Source organism: Tauraco erythrolophus, chromosome 1 (assembly GCF_009769465.1).
Source record: "Tauraco erythrolophus isolate bTauEry1 chromosome 1, bTauEry1.pri, whole genome shotgun sequence".
Lineage (NCBI taxonomy): Eukaryota > Metazoa > Chordata > Aves > Musophagiformes > Musophagidae > Tauraco > Tauraco erythrolophus.
The window spans coordinates 43,899,813-43,923,391 of record NC_141465.1 but is presented as its reverse complement, the minus strand read 5'-3'; the positions used below and the strand labels follow the sequence as shown (position 1 = coordinate 43,923,391).

At 36.3% G+C, this 23,579-nt stretch overlaps 1 protein-coding gene across 1 annotated transcript in view; it reads left to right on the top strand.

Moving 5' to 3' along the window:
• Positions 1-23,579, top strand: part of IL1RAPL1 (interleukin 1 receptor accessory protein like 1) — a 375,876-nt gene that overhangs the window by 59,857 nt on the left and 292,440 nt on the right. The window contains 2 exon segments of the mRNA XM_086615469.1: positions 13,194-13,380; positions 15,413-15,558. Of these exon segments, the coding sequence (XP_086471595.1) occupies positions 13,194-13,380; positions 15,413-15,558 (333 nt within the window).

Genomic DNA, 23,579 nt, shown 5'->3' with positions numbered 1-23,579 from the left:
GGCTGAGACAGTTAGGACTGTTTAGCCTAGAAAAGGCACAGGGAGGATCTCCTCAACATATATACATATCTGAAGGGAGGGTGCAAAGAGGATGGAGCAGGCTTTATTCAGTGTTACTCAGTGACAGGATCAGAGGCAACGGGCCCAAACTGAAACAAAGAAGGTTCTGTCTGAACATTAGGAAACACTTTTCACTGTAGGGATCACTGATCCCTGGAACAGGTTGATCGGGGAGGTTGTGGAGCATCCATCCTAGATATATTCAAAAGCTGTTCTGGATGTGTTCCTGGGCGAGCAGCTTTAGATGGCACTGCTTGAGCAGGGTAGGTTGGACCTCCAAAGGTCCTTTCCAACCTCATCCATTTTGTGATTCTGTGATTCTGTAAATGGAGGAAATGGGAGGAATAATAAAATCTGTTAATTTGTCATTTTCTTGAAGAAACCGTGAACTACATTTCTGCTATTCTGGCACATGCTGTGAAGTAAGATATAAAATTTACTCTTCTTCATGATCATCGGTTCCCAAGAAAAAGCAAGTGCCATCATCTCCTGAATTATGAGATGATAGTCTATCTAGAGGCATTTCCTGCAAAGCTATTATCTCCCTACTGAAGTTTGTAGAAAGCTAAAGGAATTTTCATCTATAAGGGTGTACGCATGCAGCTCTTCATACTTCTGTCTCCTTTGGGAATATACATTGATCTGCTGCAGAGAAAACATTTAGTAGCCTTCTGATATGTCTCCATTTTAGCACTTGATGACTCACTAGCCCAAAATTTCTTCACTAACCATACTGGGAAGCCTTACTGAAATAAGTAGCTAATTTAGCACTAAATTGTAAGTCGCACTAAAATATTAATGTACTATTAAATTCAGACTACTGGTAATCCATATTGTACTCATCCTATATACTGTGTGCAGTATAATGGGTTTTTGATTGATTCTCATTCTTTTTAACAACCTCTAAAATTTTTATCTTCAATTCATGTGTAAGTGCTAGTCTCTGAAGGAGTTCACATACCAGAAACTTTAACAGAAAGTTGTTTTAAAATTTGACTTTATTCGCAATGAATAACATATAGGTATAATATTCATATGCTTTAAAAACCTTTACATGACAACTTCTTAAATCACATACTCTATCTGATTAGTTTTACAATTACAAAATCCTTACCATACCCATATAACTGATTTATTCACATGTATATGTATGAACATGTAGAGTATAAGAATATATGTTGTAAGAATATGGGAGTTTTCTTTTAAATTTATATGAAAGAAAGCTTTAACTTCCAATAAATGTATTTACATATATATTTCTATACTGCAGGAGTACCGAGTTACACTATAGGAATATTTAGATATTTCCATACTGTAAAAGTACAGAATTATTATTAAAAAAAAAAATATCTGAAAGAAAGCTTTAATTTTAAAGAAAATACTTATGGGGAAATTAATTAATTTTATGCAATTGTGCCTTCCATGTAATTGCCAGTACACGTTCTTAATTAAGATTATTGTCATATTTTTTTTCAAGTATTTTGTACTAAGAAAGTGAGGTTTTGTTAAAATGCGAAAATCAATGTCAGATTGATTCCAGCTCTCACAAAGGGGTAAGTTTCACTTAGACTTTAAAAAAGACAGAGAACAAAGAAAAGGCAATAACATAAAAGTGTACACATATTTTTTTTCCTAGCTTACTCACAGAAGAATCTTTAAGGTATTATAAGGATGGGAAAATTCGATTCTCTTTCTAAAGGCTAATCTGTATTTCATTTTTATTGTCCAGAACATCAATAAAAGGCCTTTCACATCGGTCAGTAGCTCTCTCTAACACAAGGAAAGCATTATTCTAACGCAGTTAGACTTTGTACTTTGACATTCTCTTTTGGCAGAGTTGGAGACGAAGAGGGGGAACAGGATGGCAGCCTGTACCGATTGTGTCAGAAGAAGATAAATGTGAAAAGTTTTGACTTCCAAGCACGGAAGTGGGCATTAAAACCGAACAATATTTTCTAGTGTGACTAATTCGAACATATTAAAACAAGTATCTTGCAGAGCATTGATATTCGAACAGTCCTGGAGGCTCGTGTGCAGTGGGTTATTTCATAGTATCATGCACATAATTAGGTGACCCTTGAGGGAAGAAATCAGTGCTTATATAATTCAATTGAGGTCAAAAGCAGTTTTCAAACTGGGTTGGCCCCCCAGGGTGTGGAAGCAGAAGATAATTTCTAAGGCACAGAGGAAAATTCCAGCCAGCTTCTGTCCATCTACCTCTACTTTCTTCTCACTTACCTCACTCCTGCAGCACTGCCCCAGCACTTGCAGCTCTGTTAGCTCTGGAAGCTTGTGTGAAAGGCAACCTGTGATTTTAGCTATCAGAGCTAGGGAGTGTAGGAGCCAGCCATCCCAGAGTCTGGGGGAAAAAAACAAACAAACAACAAACAAAAAAAAACACAAAAGGGAACCTTGCACAAAAGTTTGAAAACTGCTACCCTGAACCAATGGTCCAGAAGCCACAGATTGCTGAGGGCATCAGATCCTACCACCAAGGGGACCTCACCGGGCAGCAGCAGTTTTGGCTGCAGTAGGGTGTACTGACCTTCCTCCCTTGCTATGTGGTCCAAGGCCTCATGTGTGTCCTCAAACCACCTCACTGCTGTCCTAAAGCCTTTGAAAATTTTTATGCTAAAGTTTTAAAGCTCACAAAGAGCCTTTGGAGCCACAGACCAAGAGTGCAAGTAGCTTATCAATAATATGTTTTTGTTTTTCTCTTCAATGAATGCTTTTCTCTTTCAGTTTTCAGGCATCCAAATAACTCTAATAGAAGTTACTTGGACTGAAAATGACAGAATTTGGTCTACAAAAACATGAAAAAACTAATTAATAAAATGTCAACAAAAGTTTTCCTCTGAAATGGAATGGATCATTTATAGAAAGTGAATATTCTCATCAGTGGTCAAGTTTACTTATTAAATTTAAAATAGTGAAGACAAGGACATTGCTCAGACTTTGATTTTTTAACGGTTGGAAATAAAGTTACTTTCCCATCTCAACTTGTATGATGAGAAGAAACAATAAAAGAGATTTTTTGCTTCCTGTTCACTCTCCGATTGTTTTAAGCTGGTAAATACCACAAAACTGTAACACAACAGTACAAACAACTGAGCTCTAGTAATGCAAAGCTTGCAATTTTTCTAGTAATGCTATGGAAAAGGTAGAAAAATAATTTGCTGCCATGATGTATACTGAAAGAACATGTCTGCTCTGCTGCCAGTTAACTTCCTGGTTAGTCATTGTGTTTAATATACCCCGCAAAAATCCAGTGTCATGACAGGCCGTATACTACAAGTATTACATCCTTTGAAAAGAAGGAGAATAAAGGATATGCAGAGGAATGCAAAGACTTAAGACTGCTGTCTTAAAAGAAAAATGTTATTAGAGGGTGTGGCTGCATTCATTTGGTATCATTATTTTACTGCAGTTCCATTGCATGTTATTTAGAACTGCAGAAAAATGTTTGTGTACCTGATGATCAATGCCAGGATCAAGAGGTCTATTTTCTCTCTCATCCCACTTTTGAATACTGCCTTTCTGTTGTAGATGAAGATAGTCTAATCCTGAACACCTTTGATAAGAGGAACTGCTGTTTCACACAGAAAGCAAGATGGCTGTGCTCTACAATGAAAACAAAACAAAACAAAACAGAAATTGGGTTAAAATTCAAAATTCCCTCTTCAGGGAAGTGGTGAGGACTTTTCCAAAGGGCACTTCTTTATAGTCCCAAGATAGTGGTCTTTGGTATAAGCTATACTATGTACTCACCTGATTTATCCAGCTGGTGAAGGGTATACATGGCAACGCACTGGAGTGGACAAGTAACGGATAGAGTCCCAGTCTCCCCACTTCTGTCATGAATGGGTATGATGGGGAATGCTGCCTGGGGAGCACCGAGCTGTGCAAATCCACCACCGAGTTCTCTCTGGTGAGCTGAAGAGGATATTGAAAATTACTGGGTTCTATTCAATGCAGGAAAAAAGCACGTTTCACAACTGTAACCTATCTGGCCTATTTTAAAGATATATTTTAAATAGAAATTATGCTTTAAGGGCCTAGTTCTTTAACCAATTCCTTTAAATATAGATGACAATAAGTGTTAAAGTTTACAGAAAATATTCTTTCTCTGTGTGTGTTCTCTTGTCTATTTTCCCCCCTTGTATCTCCTTCCTTTTCTTCCTGGCCTTTTCTCTCTGACAAGTACCTGCTAATTTAATATCTTTTTCAGATACATTTAAGTGGATTTGTTGTCTTAGAAAAAAATCCCCAAACAACTTCTTGCTTCCGGTTTTTGTATTTTGTATGTTTATGTTTGGGTTTTTTTTAGTGCTTGAAAATCTGTTGAATAAAATAGATAAATGAAACGCTCACTATAAGTAGGAAAGAATTCTAGCTAATTTTATACTTCTGAACATTTTGACTGGACAGATTAGGGAACAATTAACTGACTGACTTGTCAACTCTTCTTATTACCCTGTTCACAAAGCAAATAAACAAACAAACAAAAAACAAAAGGAACCCCCCGAAGTATCGTATGATAAGTGAGTTAAAGCACAGTAAGTTTAGACAACAAAAGTTACCCAGTGCCATTTTTCCAAAGCAACAACATCATGGCAGATAGGCTGATTGAGAATGGACAAAATCCGTGATTAGACATCATAGGGGAAATAAAATAGTCTTTTTCTAATATTAAGATTCTAGTTTCTGAAGCTGTCTGCCCCACAGACTCTTGACTGCTACAACATAAATCTGTAAATTGGTAGATGGTCTATATTGCTGCTATAGGCTCTTAAATTAATGATCCTACAAATATATACCAAGTCAGACAGAATTAGAGTTTGGATACATTTGTGTATGTATGGAAAAGTTATTAATAATATTGTAGCATATGAATGTAACTGCGTTCAAATGAAACGGATCTGTTACTGCTTTAAATATAAATACATTTGGTAACATGGTACAGGTATCACTAGTCAGTGGTAATTAATGGAAGAAAACCTATTAGTAATATGGTATTAGCGATTACTAGTATTTTGTGATGATTATCTTATCATCAATCTGTATCAAAAATGAGATGAAGTTCATTCAGATTGTTCTTCTGTTCTTAGACACAGAAGTTAACAACTTCGTTGAGTTTCTGGTGTATTAAGAACTACTTAAACATGAAAACTATGCTGACTGTGAGACTTCTAGCAAGTTGTCACATCTCCCTTTAGTTTGTTTTTATATAGAATTTACAATGGCCTTTAATTTTTATGTGCTGCTTATTATAAACACTGTGATACACAAAATTACATATAACAGTAGGAATAAATACATGTGTCTTTTTTTTCTTTCCTAATGTAATCATTCATTGTATTTTCATGTTGTACAGATGTATTGACACTTTTGTATTAGATTAACTGATACCATATTGGAATATGTAAAATAGCATTAAAAAAAAAATTCTGGAGTAACATACTGTGCCAAAACCACTAAAGTTTTGATGTTACTGACTATGAATTTCTTTTCTGTGCCTGTGTGTATATTTTATTGTTTTTATAGTTTACTTTCTATAATGATAGGGAAAGTAGAAACAGGTTTTTGCATGGTGGCAAGTCCATGAAGGTATTAATATCAAAATGGTGTTGGCACTACTGCAACCATCAGTGATGACTATATTTATTTTCAAGAGTTATTTAGACCTTTCTTAAGTATATGTAAGTGTACAAAATATAATTACTATATCTTATATGAAGGTCAGAAAGTCTGGATGTATTTGACATGATAGGATTTAGAAATACTGGAATAATTTCCTTCCCTGGTTTTTCTTGTGATGATGAACAAGTTGCTGCACTCAGATCGTTTCCATAAGAGGGCAAAAAATATATACGCACGTCACGCATTCCAGTGTTGTGAGATTGTGTGTCTTCCAGTGGCAAGGAAAACTCAGCAGTCTGACAAATGTTCCTGATAACGTATGTCCAGTGGGCTCACATGTAACATAAAAATGCAAGGCAAAGCCAAATGAAAAAAAACCCCATATGTATCTTTTATATACCCTTCTCTTTTTTTGTGTGTGTTTTTTTTTAATCTGGAAGTATAATGTTGCTATTGTCTATTGCCTACTTGACAGAATTTAATACAGTGACACAACATGTAATCTGTAAGAGATTTATTTCAATTATTTTGTTAGTAATCCGCCTTTTTAAAAAAAAAAAAAAAAAACAACAACAAAAGATTGATAATGTTTGCTGATGGCTCAGAAGTTAATTGGTGGGGTTTTGTGTGTGTGTTTTTTCCTCCCTGCTACTGTAAAATGACAACTTGTTTGGTCAAATGCCATTTTTGTGAGATATGTATTTTTTTCTCTGCAAAGTGATAAACGCTGCTTCTCTCTTATACTTGGTGTTTCACCAAGTTAAGGAGATGCTTTCTATGTAATCAATTCTTGTTTAAGAGGTGAAATATAGGATAGAATGAAAAACACAGGGGAAAAAAATACATGAAACCTCTTAAAAACTGAAAAAAATAAAGTAAATTGGCTACAAGAGATTTTTATATACTTACCTTTTAAAATAGAAGTGAGGTATATGTTGATGCCGTACACATGAAGAAAAGTTTTATGTTTCTCTAGAAAAATATGGTTAATCCATATTCCTGTATTCTTTCCCATGGAGTAGAATAAGGCAAGTTGATTTTCAGCTGTGTGTGAAACTTGTCTCATAGGCTACTATGAAGAGTTTTCCAATGTCCTGTCTTACGTATTCTTCAATTTTGTTTGCAATTCTTGCTTCTATGAGTGAATTAATGTTATGTGTTAAGTTGTTTAGCATTAGAGGAAAAGATTAATAACTTGATCTTATGAAGCAGAAAGATGTTTTTGTCATGTTTTTGTAAATGCAAAGCTTTTGGAAAACCCTGAAGAAATTAAACAATCAACAAAGCTAATTAATCTCTACTAAAGCAAACTCATTCTCAAGCTTTCGACTCCTGAAGTTCTACCTTCTTTAAGCTTCTCAAAGCTCTTCTTTGTACAGACTTTTGTCTGAAAGTTTGACAAGTTGATCTATGTCCATTCATAGATATTTGAATTACAGTACAGACTTCTGCCTTTTTTCTTTTAAAAAAGAAAGAAAAATCTATGGAAATAAGATTTTCAGATGTACACTTTTGTAATTTATATGCTTTTAGCATTTGTATTCAGTAAGGAACCACTTCACAAGTATTTGAATAAACAAGATCTCGACCTTATATTAATCAGTGGAAGTTCTGTATTTGCAGGTGCATCACTCTTCATGCGTCTTGTTAACAGCTCATATTTTCTTCTCTGCTACTTGATTGAGTGATAGTGATCAGAAGTATACGCTCTGTGATATTCTCATAATCACAATGCTTGATCAAAAGAAAAATACCTATGTGTAAAACATGCAACTTTGCCTTTCCAGATATGAAAAATACTCAAATGCTGAGACCTTGAAATATTTACAGAATTTACCTGTGCATCTGGTAGTCTGAAAATTTTTGGGCACTGTTGATTTCATAGGTATTTTGTGATAAATTTCACAAGAGTCTTGTTTTGCTAGACATGAACAACAATGGAGACAGATACTTCAGCAGGACAGTATCGCACTTTTGCACACAGTCTTTCCTTTAGGTGCTTTTTAGTTGTGTTTTTCTTTTTTCATTGTGTAGAAATCCACATGAATAAGGTGGACGATGCTTCTAGACTAGATACCTGAAACACAAGATGTATTCCTTTGTTTTTTTCTACTTTGACTATCTTCTCTTCAGTTAAGAAAAAAGCATGAAATGCATATGTGTATTTTCCAGCCTACATCTCAAAAACCAACATCCTGAAGAGCAAGTCAAACAACATCCTGAAGTCAATTCAAGCAAAAAAAAAAGGAACAGAGAAAGGAAAATAAATATTTTTCTTCAAAATGTCAGGAGGTTCTTCAGCTCAAAAGCTCAGTTGAAGAAAACCTTTTAATAATGTTATTGTTGGTAATTATACTGATGTTAAAACCTGGCTTACGTAGGTGAATGACAAGCTTACTCCACGGCTCACTTTAGTTTCTAATGTATAATATGAAGAATGAATTGTTTAATAGCAACAAATACTGCAATTCCTTGAGCTGATGAATGGATGATAGTCATAAACAGTTTCAATTGATAATAATTATTTCAAGTTTTAAGTTTGTTTTGTAGAAATAGTAAATTGCAATTCCAAAGTTTTTTGAAAAGCAGTCTACCTAATGAATTTGATTGTAAGAGTAAAGTATTGCGTAGGCATGTCTATTACAAATTGCTATAATTCCATTTAATTCAAGGAATATATAGCTGTAAATAGTAATTGAGAATCTCAGAAGACTGTAATAAATATTGATCTTATTTCAGAAAGTACTAACTGAGTCATGAATTACGCAGAGTCTTCAGGGTGTTGCTGTGACTTCTGGGTCACCACCTGAAGAAGGAAGAGATTTTGTAATGTGACTGTTTGTGGTTGTTTAACCCTACATTTCCTGCTTTTCATCAAGATCTCCTCTTTACTCAACCGTACTTTTATTTTCTTTACAAGACTTTTCTATACTTCATGCTCTTCTACAAACTTGAACATGTTCTTTTAGTTCTCTATGTAGAGCTTTTCCACTCTTCACTCTGTCATACTCTTCTCTATCATAGGGTCCAATATCAAAGTATCTCATAGGACAGATATCCTATATGAATGCACATCTATGACTATTGAAAATCATCTAACGTTACAGTGATATAGGTACTGATGAACTGGTGAGATGGATGTCAGTTCAAGCAGAGAAAGGGTAAAAGTGAAGTCTTCTGTTTTTGTTTAAACACTCTTGATAGTCAGTGTTCTATATGCTTTCACATGGCTGCTATAACAACGAATAGGCTAAATAATATCAGATGAGAAAAGGTGAGCTATTGGTTCAAGGGAACTGTGGGATGATGGTTGTTAGAGCAACTGTTCCTGGGATATAGAAGCCATTGAAAATTTAAGCTGTTTATACACTTTTCTGTCCTGTCATTATCACAGGATTCAATCACACATCCATTGCTACTGGGCCTTAAAATTTTAGGGATGATAAATGGCTACAAAAGTATATCAATATACTTAGTAGATATGATTGCTATATTGTTTTTACTTTAACTCTTAATTATGAAATAATTTTTGTTCATCAGTGATAGCAGGTGGGTGAATATTTTCCTAGTCCTAATAAGCAAGTTTCTTGTCTTGTGGACAGAAATAGTTTTAGACTGGTACTACTTTGAAGTGTAGCTGCCTGGTGATAGAAGTCCACAGTTGGACCACACTGCAGAATAAATGGAGAAAAGCTGTTATAGCATTTGCTCTTATAAAGAATGTAACATTGGGCTTCCATTATGTTTTTAAAATTTCCTTAAACTCACGACATCGGGTGTTTTTTTTGTTTGTTTGATGGGATGCCTCTAGTAAAAGATATATGAAAAATTTTCTCAGTTCTAACACATGAAGATTTTTTTACTCTCTGCAGTATTGTCATGGTTTAGGCTCGCTGGCAACTAAGCACCATATCGCTGCTTGCTCACCCTCCCCACCCTCAGGGCATAGGGGAGAGAATTAAAGGGGAAAAGGGAAGGAGCCTCTTGGGTTGAGATAAGAACAATTTAAGAAGAAGAAGAAGAAGAAGATAAAGAAGAAGAAGAAGAAGAAGAAGAAGAAGAGGAAAAATAACAATGACAATGACAATAATAATAATAAATTCATATATACATATAGACATAATGATAAAGATATATACAAGCAATTGATGCACAATGTAATCGCTCACCACCCGGTGGACCAATGCCTGTTCCATCCCGGCAAATGATCCTGAAACAGATAAGTCCTGAAATCACATCCTGAACGAGCGAGAGGCCCGAAAGGAGAGCGAGAGTGAGATAGCACTGTGAGAGTCTGAGAGTGAGAGCCCCTGAGAAGAGCAAAAGTCCTTCTGTCCGGTCAACCCTCATCTATATACTGAGCATGACATGGCACGATATGGAATACTCCATTGGCCAATTTGGCCCTCAATCCCAAGTCTAAGTTCAAATCATAAGGAGAGTTGTGAGTCCTTTGTCCTGGCCATGCTCCTCCCTGACCTGTTGTGCTCCTGCACACTGAAAAAACATGAGAAACTTAAAAGCGCTTGAGGTCCTCAGTGCCAACTGTAAACATAGTGTGTTATCAACATTCTTCTCATAACGAATCCTAGACTAAAACTAAAACACAGAGCTCTTCTAGCTCTCAAAGAGAAGAGCTAACTGTCCCAGATGAAACCAGGACAAGTATATGCATACTTGCTGGAGAGCTGTGCTGCCTGCTACTTTTTTCTGCTAGCTGACCGTCTCCACATTTACTGTATCCATCATGCTCCAGCTGCAATCAGCAAACTCTCCTCCTCTTTCTTCTTCTTCATTCCGACATGGGAAATGTTTAATTTTCTTTCTCTTTTTCTGTTCTGTGAGCCCATTAACTTGGTTTCCTTTGCTCATACTATTTGTGTTGCTCTGCCTTTATATCATTATTTTGGAGTTTTGTTTCATTCCAATAACCTTCGTTTCTGGCACAAGAGTATGAGATGAGTCAGATGACAGTGCAGTTAGTATTTAGAGTCACAATAAGAAAATCTGTGTCACGGGGACATCCAGAGCTTTAAGTTCTTTTGATGATACTTTGGGCTTCTGAGAGAAGATTCTGTTAGGGAACTCATCTGACAAAACTATCCACTCAAAATGTTTCAGTACCTTATATCTGACAGTTTAGAACCTAATTACCTTAAAGCCCAGTCAATTTGTGCTTCTGTCAGCAGGAGGCTTCATCCATATGACTCAAATCACAGACACACACAACTTTGAGTCATTAAATACCAACATCCTCTTCAACAATTAGTTTAAACATTCTGAAATATTTCCAAAATATCTCTCTTCTACAGGGCAGGAAGCCTAAGCTGCCTCTGGCAAAGGATCTGCTGTTGAGATAGAAATTTGGATGTTCCTCAGAAGGAATTCTAGCTCTGGCAATGTATACTGGCCACTGTTGCAGAACAAAGTACTTAATAGACCAAAATATAAGTCAGAATTTTTGTCCAATTCTCTCTGAATACTGAAGAAAGACTAAAAAACATATATGACAATTTTATTTAGCTTGCTTTTTCAGAGAATGGGATCACAGTAAGTGCTTTTGTGTTTGTTATTCTTTTTTCCCTCCCAACTCCTCCTAGAAATTTTTAAATCATGGGTTTCAGTAACATGAACACAGTAATGCTCCAACACATGTAAACGAATGAAAGAGAATACTTAAATGTGCAAATTAGTCAATACCTCCCTATGTATTGCTCCCTGTCATCCAGTAACGGAATCCTCTCATCTATTTAGTGTACTCTGGACCCCAGAGCCTGATGGATTGTTTCGACCTCCTCCCTGTTTCCAAGGGATAGCTCTTTCAGAACAGAGAAAGGCAATTTTACCAATTAGGAAAACTGACCTTAGATTACTTTTATCATGTTTTCAAGCCACATAATAAATAAATATTCGAAAGTAGCATCTCAATGGAGGAATAACGTAATATATGTAATGAAAATGTGTTCTTTAAAATACTGGATGATTTTAAATTGCATGTGCAGGTAAGAATGGTGGTCGGCTCTTAAACAGCTTAAAAACAGCAAGAGTGATCCATATTCAGTAGATGCATTCTTTGCTTTGCCTAAAGTTTAAACAACTTTATTTGCTTTATACAGTCAGATTCTTGAACAGGATAATAGATTATACTTACAGTTTCACTGTAAGGGAGTAATTTTGTGGTTTTTTTTCCTTACAAGTGCATGAATTAGCTGGATAGCTAAGGGTCATTCGTTCCAGGATTACATTTCTAAGAATATTTCTAACATGATAGTACTGAAATATATTCCTTTTCAGGTATACATGTTCTCTAGAAAATTGGACTATAGAGTTCTTTAAATGAAGTTCCTCTTATTCTTTGTGTTTCTGTCCCTCCTCTTGAACAGAAAAAGGAAATAGATATTAAGAAATCTAAAAAATGAGAGAATATAGCTATGTTTGAGATTCTTCCATGTCTGATCAGAACATGATACACATGTTGCTGATTTACAACACTGAGACTGTTGTATATCAGCAATCGGCTCATGTTTCCTCAGTGCTCTCTGCAGGATGTCTTTTGGCAGATCAGGGGTCAAATGCATTTACAAAACAGTAGGAGAGAAATCTTGCATTGTCACAGTTGTTCCTGGGAAGTACTCAGCTTTACACACTCATTTGCTGCCCACCTGGAAACTCAATCAAAAAAAAAAAACCCCAAACAAAAAATCCACTATTTCAAGTAATTTTGTCTTTGAGCGTAATTGAAATGCATAGTGAAATGTGGGAAGGAAGACCAAGTTCCCTAGTCTCTGGCTGCCTGGCGTATCAAATCCAGCAGCAGAGGAAAGTAACACATTTCAGGAGAGCCCAAGCTAATGAAGGCTGTAGGTAATGCAGAAGCAATATCTCTTGGCCTGGGCGTATAGAGATTGAGGCTACAGGTAAACAAGTTATCAGTCTAAGTTAAAATATCGTTTATTCTATAACTGAGAGGTCACCAGACTCATTTTAATTAAAGGCGGCAAAAAGGTTACCACTTCCACTTAAAAGCATGCTCAGATCTGATGAATAGGTGGCCCTTGGTGTGGTGGCTGAGTTCTAATTTGGCATTTGCCTGTGGTACTACAATTGATCTGTTCACCCTTGAGAGCTGTCATAATGGGTCTGTCAGTAAGTTGGTTCTTTAGTTTCATAGTAATTACATGAGCCTTTATTGTGTATTTACTTTTGGGGAAGTGTTCTCAAATACGCAGTAAGGACAGTAATGTTAGAAGAAGTTGATGAAAGGACGCGATGAAGCTTTAGTCACAGAGTAAGGCCAAGGCTTTCTAAATATTGTAATTAATGGCTGAGAAAGAAGTGAAATTATCATGGGCAGCTATAAAATGCAAACAAAATACAATGTCTGATTTTCTATCTTTTCCTTGAGATGAAAATTACTTAAAAACAATGTCATGTACGTTGGCATTTATTTTTTTTCCTATTAGACTTTTCTTTCTATTTTTGTTACATTTCAGAAACTCAACTTACTGTATGAAAGTGTCCATTTCGCTGACGGTGGGTGAAAATGACACTGGACTCTGCTACAATTCAAAGATGAAATATTTTGAAAAAGCTGAACTTAGCAAAAGCAAGGAAATCTCATGCCCTGAAATTGAGGATTTTTTATTTCCATTTAGAGAGCCTGAAATTCTGTGGTATAAGGTAAGGAATGCAAATGATTTTCACCTTCAATGAGATATTATGCAATGTTCTGGTAAATAATATGATGTGATACGAATTTTGGATTGGTTTAAGATTTCTTAGGAACAGACAACAGAAACAAGGACAGAAAATAATGAACTAAATGAGAGAGATATATTCAAATACTTCTTTTAGTAAACTTTAGAGTTAGCATTTTCTTAACATCCATTTATGAATGCCACAAAGAATTGGCAACTTTCTGCTAACAAGAAGGCTAAAAAAAAAGTGTTACCAGTCTGGGCCACTTTGATACGCGAAAGTAAAGCCTTGTGAACTGTTTATATAGCAATTGCTTGTGCTATACCAGGCTGAAGAGTGTGTTTCTAAAAATTTAGATGTGAAGTCTATTTGGAAAAATAAAGAATAGCTACGCATGCCATTATCTGAATGAATGGTTTAATTTTGCAGCAGAAAATTCAGCGAGGACCTCCAAAACTTTGGTCTTGACATATTATATTACTTACAAATATCAGTGATTTCTTTTTTTTTCAATAGCTTTATTCAGGATCGTGTACTGATTTCTAAGTCATTAATTAAGGGCCAAGTTATTTCAAATAGTGCTGCCAGTGGGCAACTCACTAGAGTTTTCATGAAGAGAAACTTGAAATCTAGGTTTCTTACCATTTGCAGGAAATACTCAGTACTTTGGTACTGTAATGCCCACAATTTAAAGTCCTGGAATAGTTCAGTGAATTTGAAATTTAGATGATGAGTATTTACACATGTCTGTGTATATAGGAAGTCCTGGTTTAACTATGTGCTGATATGAATTCTAATTATTTTTCTGAAGTCTGATAATTTACTTGAGTACATAAATGCATTTAAATATGATACACAAGACTATGCTATCTAATAAGTAAAAATTGTGGCTTAAAAGGATTCTAGCTGAAGTAACTGACAGCATGTCTAAGATGGGAGATAAATAACCAATTATTGGCTTATATTCATCTTGGATTTTGTGTTTGTAATATAATATATACCTGACGTTTTACCAATTTTAAAACTATGGCTAGCTTCTTAAACAAGAAGTCAAAAGATTGGCTTTTAATAATCATTGACAGTATTTGGATGAATGAGCTCAAAGAAACTTTTTAACATTTAAAAAAGCCCTTACTGTATAAACAATGATTATACTAAGATAATCAAGTAAAATATTGTGTGACAGTCCATCAAAAGACTTTGTCTTATGAAAAGCACCAATCCGTTTTTCTAATAGCTTATAAATATACTGGTTTGCAATACAAAAAAAAAAAAAAAAAAAAAGAAAACCTAGAAACACTAAAAATATTGAAAGAAGTGATTTAAAATCACTAAGTTAACCAGTGAAATCACACCTAAGTTAACCAGGTGAAAATAAGTTAATTATTTTAGGGAGCCAATAAACATGCGTGTAAAAATTTATATTCTCATTTTAGCATAAAAAGTAATATTTTGGTAGTAAAAATTTAAATACTGACTTTTTTTATAGTTACAAAACTCACCTATTGCTAAGAGTTCAGAGAGCTTTGATTCTAAAATGTTTTCAGAAAGATATATACCTTATCCTCATTTCTCCTTATTCTCATCTTCTGCTGTTTCTCTACATTTTTGAATCACAATTTTCTTTAAAAATAAATTTTAAAAAACAATCTCCCTGTAACCTCTAGCTACTGGTAATATAGAAGTCATGGATCACAGATATAATGTAATAGCAAATAAGTAACTGAAATACGATGTCCTTAGAAAGTTAATGTGAAAAGAAACCTACCAAAGGAGTCAACTCCTCTCTTTTTTCATCAAAGCACAAATATTAAGCCAGCTGAACAATTCTGTAGTCTTTTTTTCTTTTTAATCAGCACTTACATGAAATGGATTTTTAGATATTTAGTGTATGTAAAGCTCATAACTAGCCTGAGATCTGCCTAGTCTCCTTTGCTTTGAAAAGCATTGTCAACAATGGTTCAATTTAAGTGTAAGAATATAGTCACTGAAGTCTTGTATTATCTTTAAAAAGGAATGCAAGTCAAAGACATGGCGATCAAGTATTGTGTTTAAGAAGGACACTCTTGTCATTCGAGAAGTTAGAGAGGATGACATTGGAAATTACACTTGTGAGTTAAAATATGGATTCTTTGTTGTCAGAAGAACTACGGAATAGCAGTTACAGGTAATTAGAGGTCTTGCTCTCTCTTATATTTGGAAAAAACATTGAATATTGTGATTTAAGTTGTGCGAGTTTGAGTCATTATACCTCCATAGAGTACTTTGCACAAACTTTGCTGTATGCCTACATACAAACGGTTGACACATCAAAGCTGTTCTGAACGCTTCACAGTAGTATGTATGTGTAACTTTTTGAACAAGTCTGAGTTTTTGGTCTATTACAAAAGCTTGTTCGTGGGTCTTGGTTTTGAATGGAAAAGATGAACAAGGAACAGATAAATTCAGCAAGCACTACGTCTAACTGAAGATAAGATCATTAACGTCCCTCATACTTCTTCTATGGTTAGATGCCTTGGGATATAAGAATAGCTGTAGCTACAACCCATAAGCAGTAGCTCTAGCCCAGTGAGACCATTGCAACTGGGTGATAGGGATGTAAGGGGTAGTGTTTGAGCAGGGCATGGACTGAAGGACAGTAGCATTCTTGTATTTTCTCCTAATTTTTGGTAATTTATAGTTCAAGAACTTCCTGATCTCAATCATCATGTGTCATGATTACCAATTAACCTATTTTCCATTCGTCTAATTATTTTTTAATCCATTTATTTCTGGCTTCAAAAACATTTTGAAGTATCAAGATCCACAGAGTAATTATGTAATATGAATAAATTGTTATGATTTAACAAACAGCAATAGGAGAAGATGCATTTAATGTAATCTGCATTTTAAACTACCATATCAAAGTGTAAAATCCATCATAGATGAAAAAAAAATATATATCATATTAATAATGTCCACAGCGGCACACAGTATGAAGAATGGTCCCTTAAATTTTCAATTTCTCTCCAGACCTCTAACCTCTGTTTTACAAACATGTAAAGAATATAGCTGAACATATACCTAGAAAATTAGCCTCTAGAATTAAAGGATGACAGTGGAAGACAGGAGTACATCACGATCTATGTAATACAGTGTAGTTCCACAGTATATTCCCTAAAAGAAGGCAGAAACAGGATTTTCCTGGGTAAAACTGGAGGTGAACTAGATTCATACGGTTGACAAAGATGCTTGCATAAATAAGTTCTTGCACCTTCAAAGTACCAAACTAAACCAAGAAATATATCTTAGAGAAGGAGTTCTGTGGGCTTTTCTTGTTCCTTTTTAGTATTTACAAATAATATATTGCACACCAACAACTTGTAACAGCACTTAAGTTGTGTATTAGGTTGAATTGAAACAGTTTCCTTTCATGGTGAAAAGTTTGTTTTCTCTTTTGATGTATCCCATTTGACCTCCACATTATCAGAAATTATATTAAATTATGGCTTGTAATTTTCTTCTAGTAGATTAGTCTGGAAATCCTATTGTTTATGTTGTTTGAGAGAATTCAAGTAATCAATGATATTTATTTAAGCTCAATATCCAAGATGTCTTAATAATTTTTCTTTTGTATGAAATTGATTTATTTGGTCAGTACAGACAGGCAATTACTGTGTAGTGATGAACCTTACAGTGAACATCCATATACTCTGATTGACCTCTCACATGAAGAAAGTAGAGACAGAGTATTCAAGAATTTATTAATACCGGTAAGAAGATTGTAAATTATCTTTTACAATATATGATGTATAGATTCGAAGAGTCACATATTGCCTCAATCGTCAGGTGATCCCTTCTGTCCCTGTGGTTGGTGCTTCACTGTACAGCAGTATTTCAAACAGACTCAGACTGACAGAAAGGGGAAAGAAAAAAAGCATTGGAATCAGATTGCATGTTACTATTTGTAGTAATAGTTTAAAAAATGTAATTCATCACTTATGCTGTAGGTAGGAGTTCAGTATTTAATGTTTAACTAGGACAGTGAGAGAAAGAGACTTGGCTGATTTTGGTGTGCTATAAATGAATGAATGCACAAGGAGGGAATTATACAGTTTCCACCTCTGCAAACCCTAGTTCTCATCCTGCTGGAGAACTTCAACTATCCCAACGTCTGCTGGAAAGTACCACGGCGAGCTGTAAGCAATCCAGGAGACTTCTGGAGTGCATTAAGGGTAACTCCTTAAGCTAGGTAATAGACAGCTCTACCAGAGGGGATGTGATACATGGATCTGATGGTCACTAACGCAAGTGAGATAATTGGTGATGTCAAGACTAGGGCAGCCTGGATGCAGTGATCATGCACTGATGGAGTTCAGAGTCTTGAGGGATATGGGTCAAGTGAAGAGCAAAGTCACCACCCTGAATTTTAGGAAAGTGAAATTCCAGTTGTTAAAGGAATTAGTCAATAGGACCCCGTGGGAAACTGCCCTCAGGGACAAGGGAACAGAACAGAGTTGGCAGATCTTTAAGGGTACTTTCCATAGAGGACAAGAACTCTCAATCCCCAGGTCTAAGAAATCAGGAAAGGAAGGCAAGAGACCATCCTGGCTGAGACAGACCTGCTGGTCGAACTAAAAGGCAAGAAGGAAATGCACAGGCATTGGAAGCAGGGACAGGTAACTTGAGAAGAGTAAGGAACGCTGCCTGGTTTTTATAGGATTGCCAGTCAGAAAAGGAAGGTCAAAGAAGCGCACCCCTCTGATGAACACAACTAGCAAACTGTTAACAACAAATGAAGAGAACACTGAGGTAAACAACATTTTTGCCTCAGTCTTCACTGAGCACCTCTCTTACCACACTTTTGAGTGGATGGACTGCAAGGCAGGGACTGGGGAAGCAAAGTCTCTCCGACTGTAAGAGAAAATTGGGTTCATGACCACCTGAGGAAACCTAAACATACATAATGCTATGGGACCTGACGAGATGCATCCCGGAGCATGGAGGGAATTGCTGATGTAGTTGCTAAGCCACTCTCTATGATATTTGAAAAGTCACGATAGTGAAGTCCCCAGTGACTGGAAAAAGGGAAACATTGCACCCATTTTTAAAACAGGATATAAAGGTGGACCCTGGGAACTATGGATCTGTTAGCCTCACCTCTGTGCCTGGGAAGATCATGGAACAGATCCTCCTAGAAGCTGTGCTAAGGCACATGGAGGACAGGTGATTTGACACAGCCAGCATGGCTTCAACAAGGGCAAATCTTGCCTGACCAATTTAGTGGCCTTCTATGATGGAGTGACTACACCAGCAGATGAGGGGAAGAACTACAGATATCTTCTATCTGGACTTCTGCAAGGCCTTTGACATGATTCCCCACAACATTCTTCTCTCAAAATTGGAGAGATATGGATTTGACAGGTGGACTATTTGGTGGATAAGGAATTGGTTGGATGGTCACATCCAGAGAAGATTGAGAAGTGAGCCCATGTGAACCTTATGAGATTCAACAAGGCCAAGTGCAAGGTCCTGCAATCAAGTCAATGCAATCCACAGTATCAATGTAGGCAATGAAGAGATTGAGAGCACCTCTAAAGAGAAGGACTTGGGGATACTGGTGGATGAAAAGCTGGACATGATGGAAAATATGCTCTCGCAGCCCAGAAAGGCAACCGTATCCTGGGCTGCATAAAAAGAAATGTAGCCAGCAGGTCGAGGGAGGTGATCTTCCCCCTCTACTCCACTCTGGTGAGACCTCACTTGGAGTACTGTGTCCAGCTCTGGAATCCTCAGCACAGGAAAGACATAGACTTGTTGGAGCAGGTCCGGAAGAGAGCCATGAAAATGATCTGAGGGCTGGAGCACCTCTCCTATGAAGACAGGCTGAGAGAGTTGGGGTTGTTCAGCCTGGAGAAGAGAAGGGTCTGGGGAAACCTTACTGTGGCTGTTCAATACTTAAAGCTTATAAGCAAGATGGGGACAGACTTTTTAGTAGGGCCTGCAGCGATAGGAGAAGGGGTAATGTTTTTAAACTAAAAGGGAGTAGATTTAGACTAGATTTAAGGAAGAAATTCTTCACTGAGGATGGTGAAACACTGGAACAGGTTGTTTAGAGAGGTGGTAGATGCCCCATCCCTGGAAACATTCAAGGTCAGGCTGGACAGCCATCCGAGCAACTGTATCTAGTTGGAGATGTCCCTGCTCATTGCAGAGGGGTTGGACTAGATGATCTTTAAAGGTCCCTTCTAATCCAAACTATTCTACGATTTTATTATTCTATGTAAGGAAAACCTCCAAATTAGTAAACTGCTTGGGTAATACTCTAGATCTTTGTACTATCCATACAATATTATGTGACTAAACAGAACAAATGGATTTACTCGTAATACTACTAATTTTGTACTACATCTGTACTGATATCTTGATAAGAATTTTTATCAGTGCTTTGTAAGAAGAGATTCAAGCTTTAGGTGCCTGTCTTAGGCTTTGTGTGTGAGCTGAAAAACATTTTGAGTTGTCCTGGACATACATTGAGGAATATATAGAATAAATGGGGCTGGAAAAGACTGTTTACTTGTTTTGAAAACAGAATTAAATGACAATTCAGTAAATGAGAAATAAATGTTGCAAATATTAAATTAAAAATAAAATTAAACTGATAGTTGATTGCTTTACTGTATTAATTGAAAACATAATTAATTGAAAAAAGGAATGATGCATCTTTCTGATGTAGTCTCTGACATGTCTCCAGACAGTATCAATAAATGGTGATGTTTGTGTGAACCATTGCTCAGAACAAATTTCAATAAATCTCAGCTCCGTGAGCAGTGAAAAAAATATTCTAAGACATTTGAAATTTTTCTGCCAAACATACTTTTGAGTTAGAATAAAACGAATTTTAAAATATGAGGAATGATTACCAGTTTACCTCAGACTTTAGAGAACATATGGGAACTTGTAATCTGTTTATCAACTTGTAAAGTGTTTATCAAAATGGGATTTATGACAAATAACTCTCTGTATTCATTAGCATTACCTTGTGTGGTAATGGTGGTTGTACCACCATTATACATGCATCATTAGAAAAAACAATCACTTATATTTTTCTGTTTTCTGTGTGCTATGTTTCCATGTATGTGTTTAAGTAGGATTGGAACTTGGACTTTCTATATTTCCTGCCTGTAATAGACTACCTTTCCTCTAGAAACAGAAAAAAAATCACCTCTGCTGCAATAAACCCATGAGCCAGATGTTATATAGTATACATGTGTAGCATTCTATAGAAGCTGAAGATCCACCTTTTTGCATTATTACCATTCCTAGTAAGAAATCAAATGGTTAATTATTTTGCTGAGAAATCATAGCTATCTGGTTGTTGACATATTAAGATTCAGTGTGTTAAACAGACAGTAGAATTAATTAGAGCTATACGCTTGTCCTTCCTTATGCCTAGCAGAGGCAGAATATCCAGAGGATACAGTTACACAATCATAGGGGTATTCTTCATTTACCTGAAATTTTCTTCTTCCTTTCACTCTCCAAAATTCAGACTGGAATAAAGATAAAAAATACGATTTTGGAAAGTAGCCTTAATTCAGTGGACAGCCTATCTCTGAACAATTTTTACGGAAAACTTTTCTTCAAATTGGAAACTGAGTTTGGGCCCAGGCAGTCATTCATTCAAACATCTCAAAGTTATTTATTGTAAACAGTCTTTTTTGCCATTGATAATTTTGGTGTTCTATAAATTAAATCAAAAGAAAAAACATTAAGACACTTTGAGAATGATCCTTTGCTGATTTTGTGGGGTAAGAGTGATGCTAAATCTTTCTCTCACAGACTTCTTGTACTACTTTATGTGAATAATGTATCTGTTCTGTTTGAATGCACATGAGTTTGAATCCCTGATTCTAAAGTCATAGGCACCATAGATCTACCTAAACTAGAACGGCAGACCTAATACTGACGTGACACATGCACGTAACTACGTGTAAGGAATGTATCCTGTAAGTATATTAAAAGTATATTTCAATGATCTGAAGTTCCTGGTGATTTTTAAGACAGGAGTGGATTGCTCTCTTAATAAAAAAGGAATAATACCATAAATCTTATTGAAGAAGAAAAAACAGGATGTCTTCAGACAATATGAGAAAGGATAGAACCGTTTTCTTGAGCTTATCAACAGTCACAAAAACCTCTCTTTCTAGTATTAGGCATAGGAATTAGAGTAGATGATAAAACATCTCCAGAAGAGTTTGCTGGAAGAACAGTGTCATATATACAAGCAACTGCAATACCACAAATTAATTAGCAGCTCTTGGATTCCTGAAGGCAGGCAAGGTAAGCCTCCCATATTGGTGGGATGTGGCAGCAGCCTGACTTCCTCACCTCTCCATCTCTCTGAGCAATTGTGAAAGATCATTAACTTCCAAGATCTCCTTTATTGTCCCACAAAACGCACTTTGGCAGACTTTCTGTCTCCTATAGGGAAACCATTGTTACTATTACAGACTGTTAAACTGTGGATATAATTATATGGACAAATTATTTTCAGCATTGATGTTGTGATGCTTATTATGATAACCTCAGTGCTTCACATCTTACATACTTACGCACCTCCTAGTGGAATATGGAATGGCTCATATTCTGATTCAGAATTAAAGTTGGGGAAAAAAAATAAAATAAAAAAAGAAAAAAGAAAGAATAAAAAAAGAAGGAAATTCACATATTTTGAAAAAGGTCAAACTGACTTTATAGGTGGTATGCATCTGTCACGTTTTGAGGTCAAAAGACCAGTCTATCAGCTCCCAAGTCAGGCGAGACCCTTGGGTCCGACTCCCCCTGCCTTCCCTTGGCAGCTCAGTAGGTCGGAGGGTGATTCGTCTGACTTATCGTGGGATCCGTCACTAATAGACAAACAGGAGGTAATTTGGCCAGTATACCAGCTCCCAAGTTAGACGAGACCCTTGGGCCCGACTCCCCCTGCCCTCTCTTGGCAGCTCAGTGAGTCGGAGGGTGATTCGCCCACTTATTAGGGATTGTCACTAGTAAAACTATGGGCCAACTCCTTATAATAATTCAAAAGTTTCCGGAAACATGCATATATATTTTATTTGTGACAGAATACAGGTTCGAGGATAGCCGGTGATAGTGACTGACTACAAAACAACTTTAATTGAAATACTGCAGTGATAACATAAAACGATTACTGATCAGTGATAATATTAAATAGCTAGCAAGATGTTAGTAAGTAATTAAGTAAGTGCACATAACACAGAGTTCTTACCCAATAGGCGTCCCTATGGGGAGGAGAAGAGAGGTTCAGCCCATCGACTGATCCCAGGCGTTCCGATGGGGGGGCTTCTCCCTAACATCCCCTTTGTTTGCCGCTATTTTATACTTTTTTCATATCTTTTAGGTGGAGCTCGAGTGACTCTAGTCATACATAACTTTTATTAGGATTGGTGTAATTTTCTCTCGTGAGGGGTGTTCACAAATTAGGATTGGTGTAAATTGCTCGTTTGAGGGGTGGTCGCAGCTCGGAGGCGGGTGGAGGTGTGACTTAGTAGCTGAAGGACACAATTTCGCCATCACTGCTGAGGCAGTGGTTGTGATTCACTTCCCTCAATGGCATTTTTATGGTTATCTTTACCAGGCGCCTCTCATCCCTGATAACAGGGATGAGCCGTGATACCTCCGTACCACTCTACTCCCCATTTCAAGGGTATTGCGTGGGCCTTGTTCGTTGTTTCTTGTCCCCGATAACAGGGATGAGCCGTGATACCTTCGTATCACTCTACTCCCCATTTCAAGGATATTGAGGCCTTGTTTGTTCCTGAGAGCAGCAGCTGTGCTTCATGTCAGAGCTGCTCTAATATTAGCTGAATTCTGGAGAGCAATATTCTCCCATTCCCCTCCAATTTCAGTCATTTTCCCACAGCATCTTATCTGACTATAGCTGTGGAAAATTCCTAAGCTGTGGAAAGAGATGATTTTCTCTCCTTTTAAAGAATGAGAAAACAAATTGTCCTTTCTTAGCTTAAATTATAAGCACTGAATGCCACCTCAAGGAGCATCTTTAAAGTAACAACCATGTTTAGTGCTCACGTTTTTGGCTTTATGAATAGTCTTGTTAATGGTAGCAACATTGCACTAACATTTGTAAATAATACACAAAATCTTCAAATGTTATGTACGTT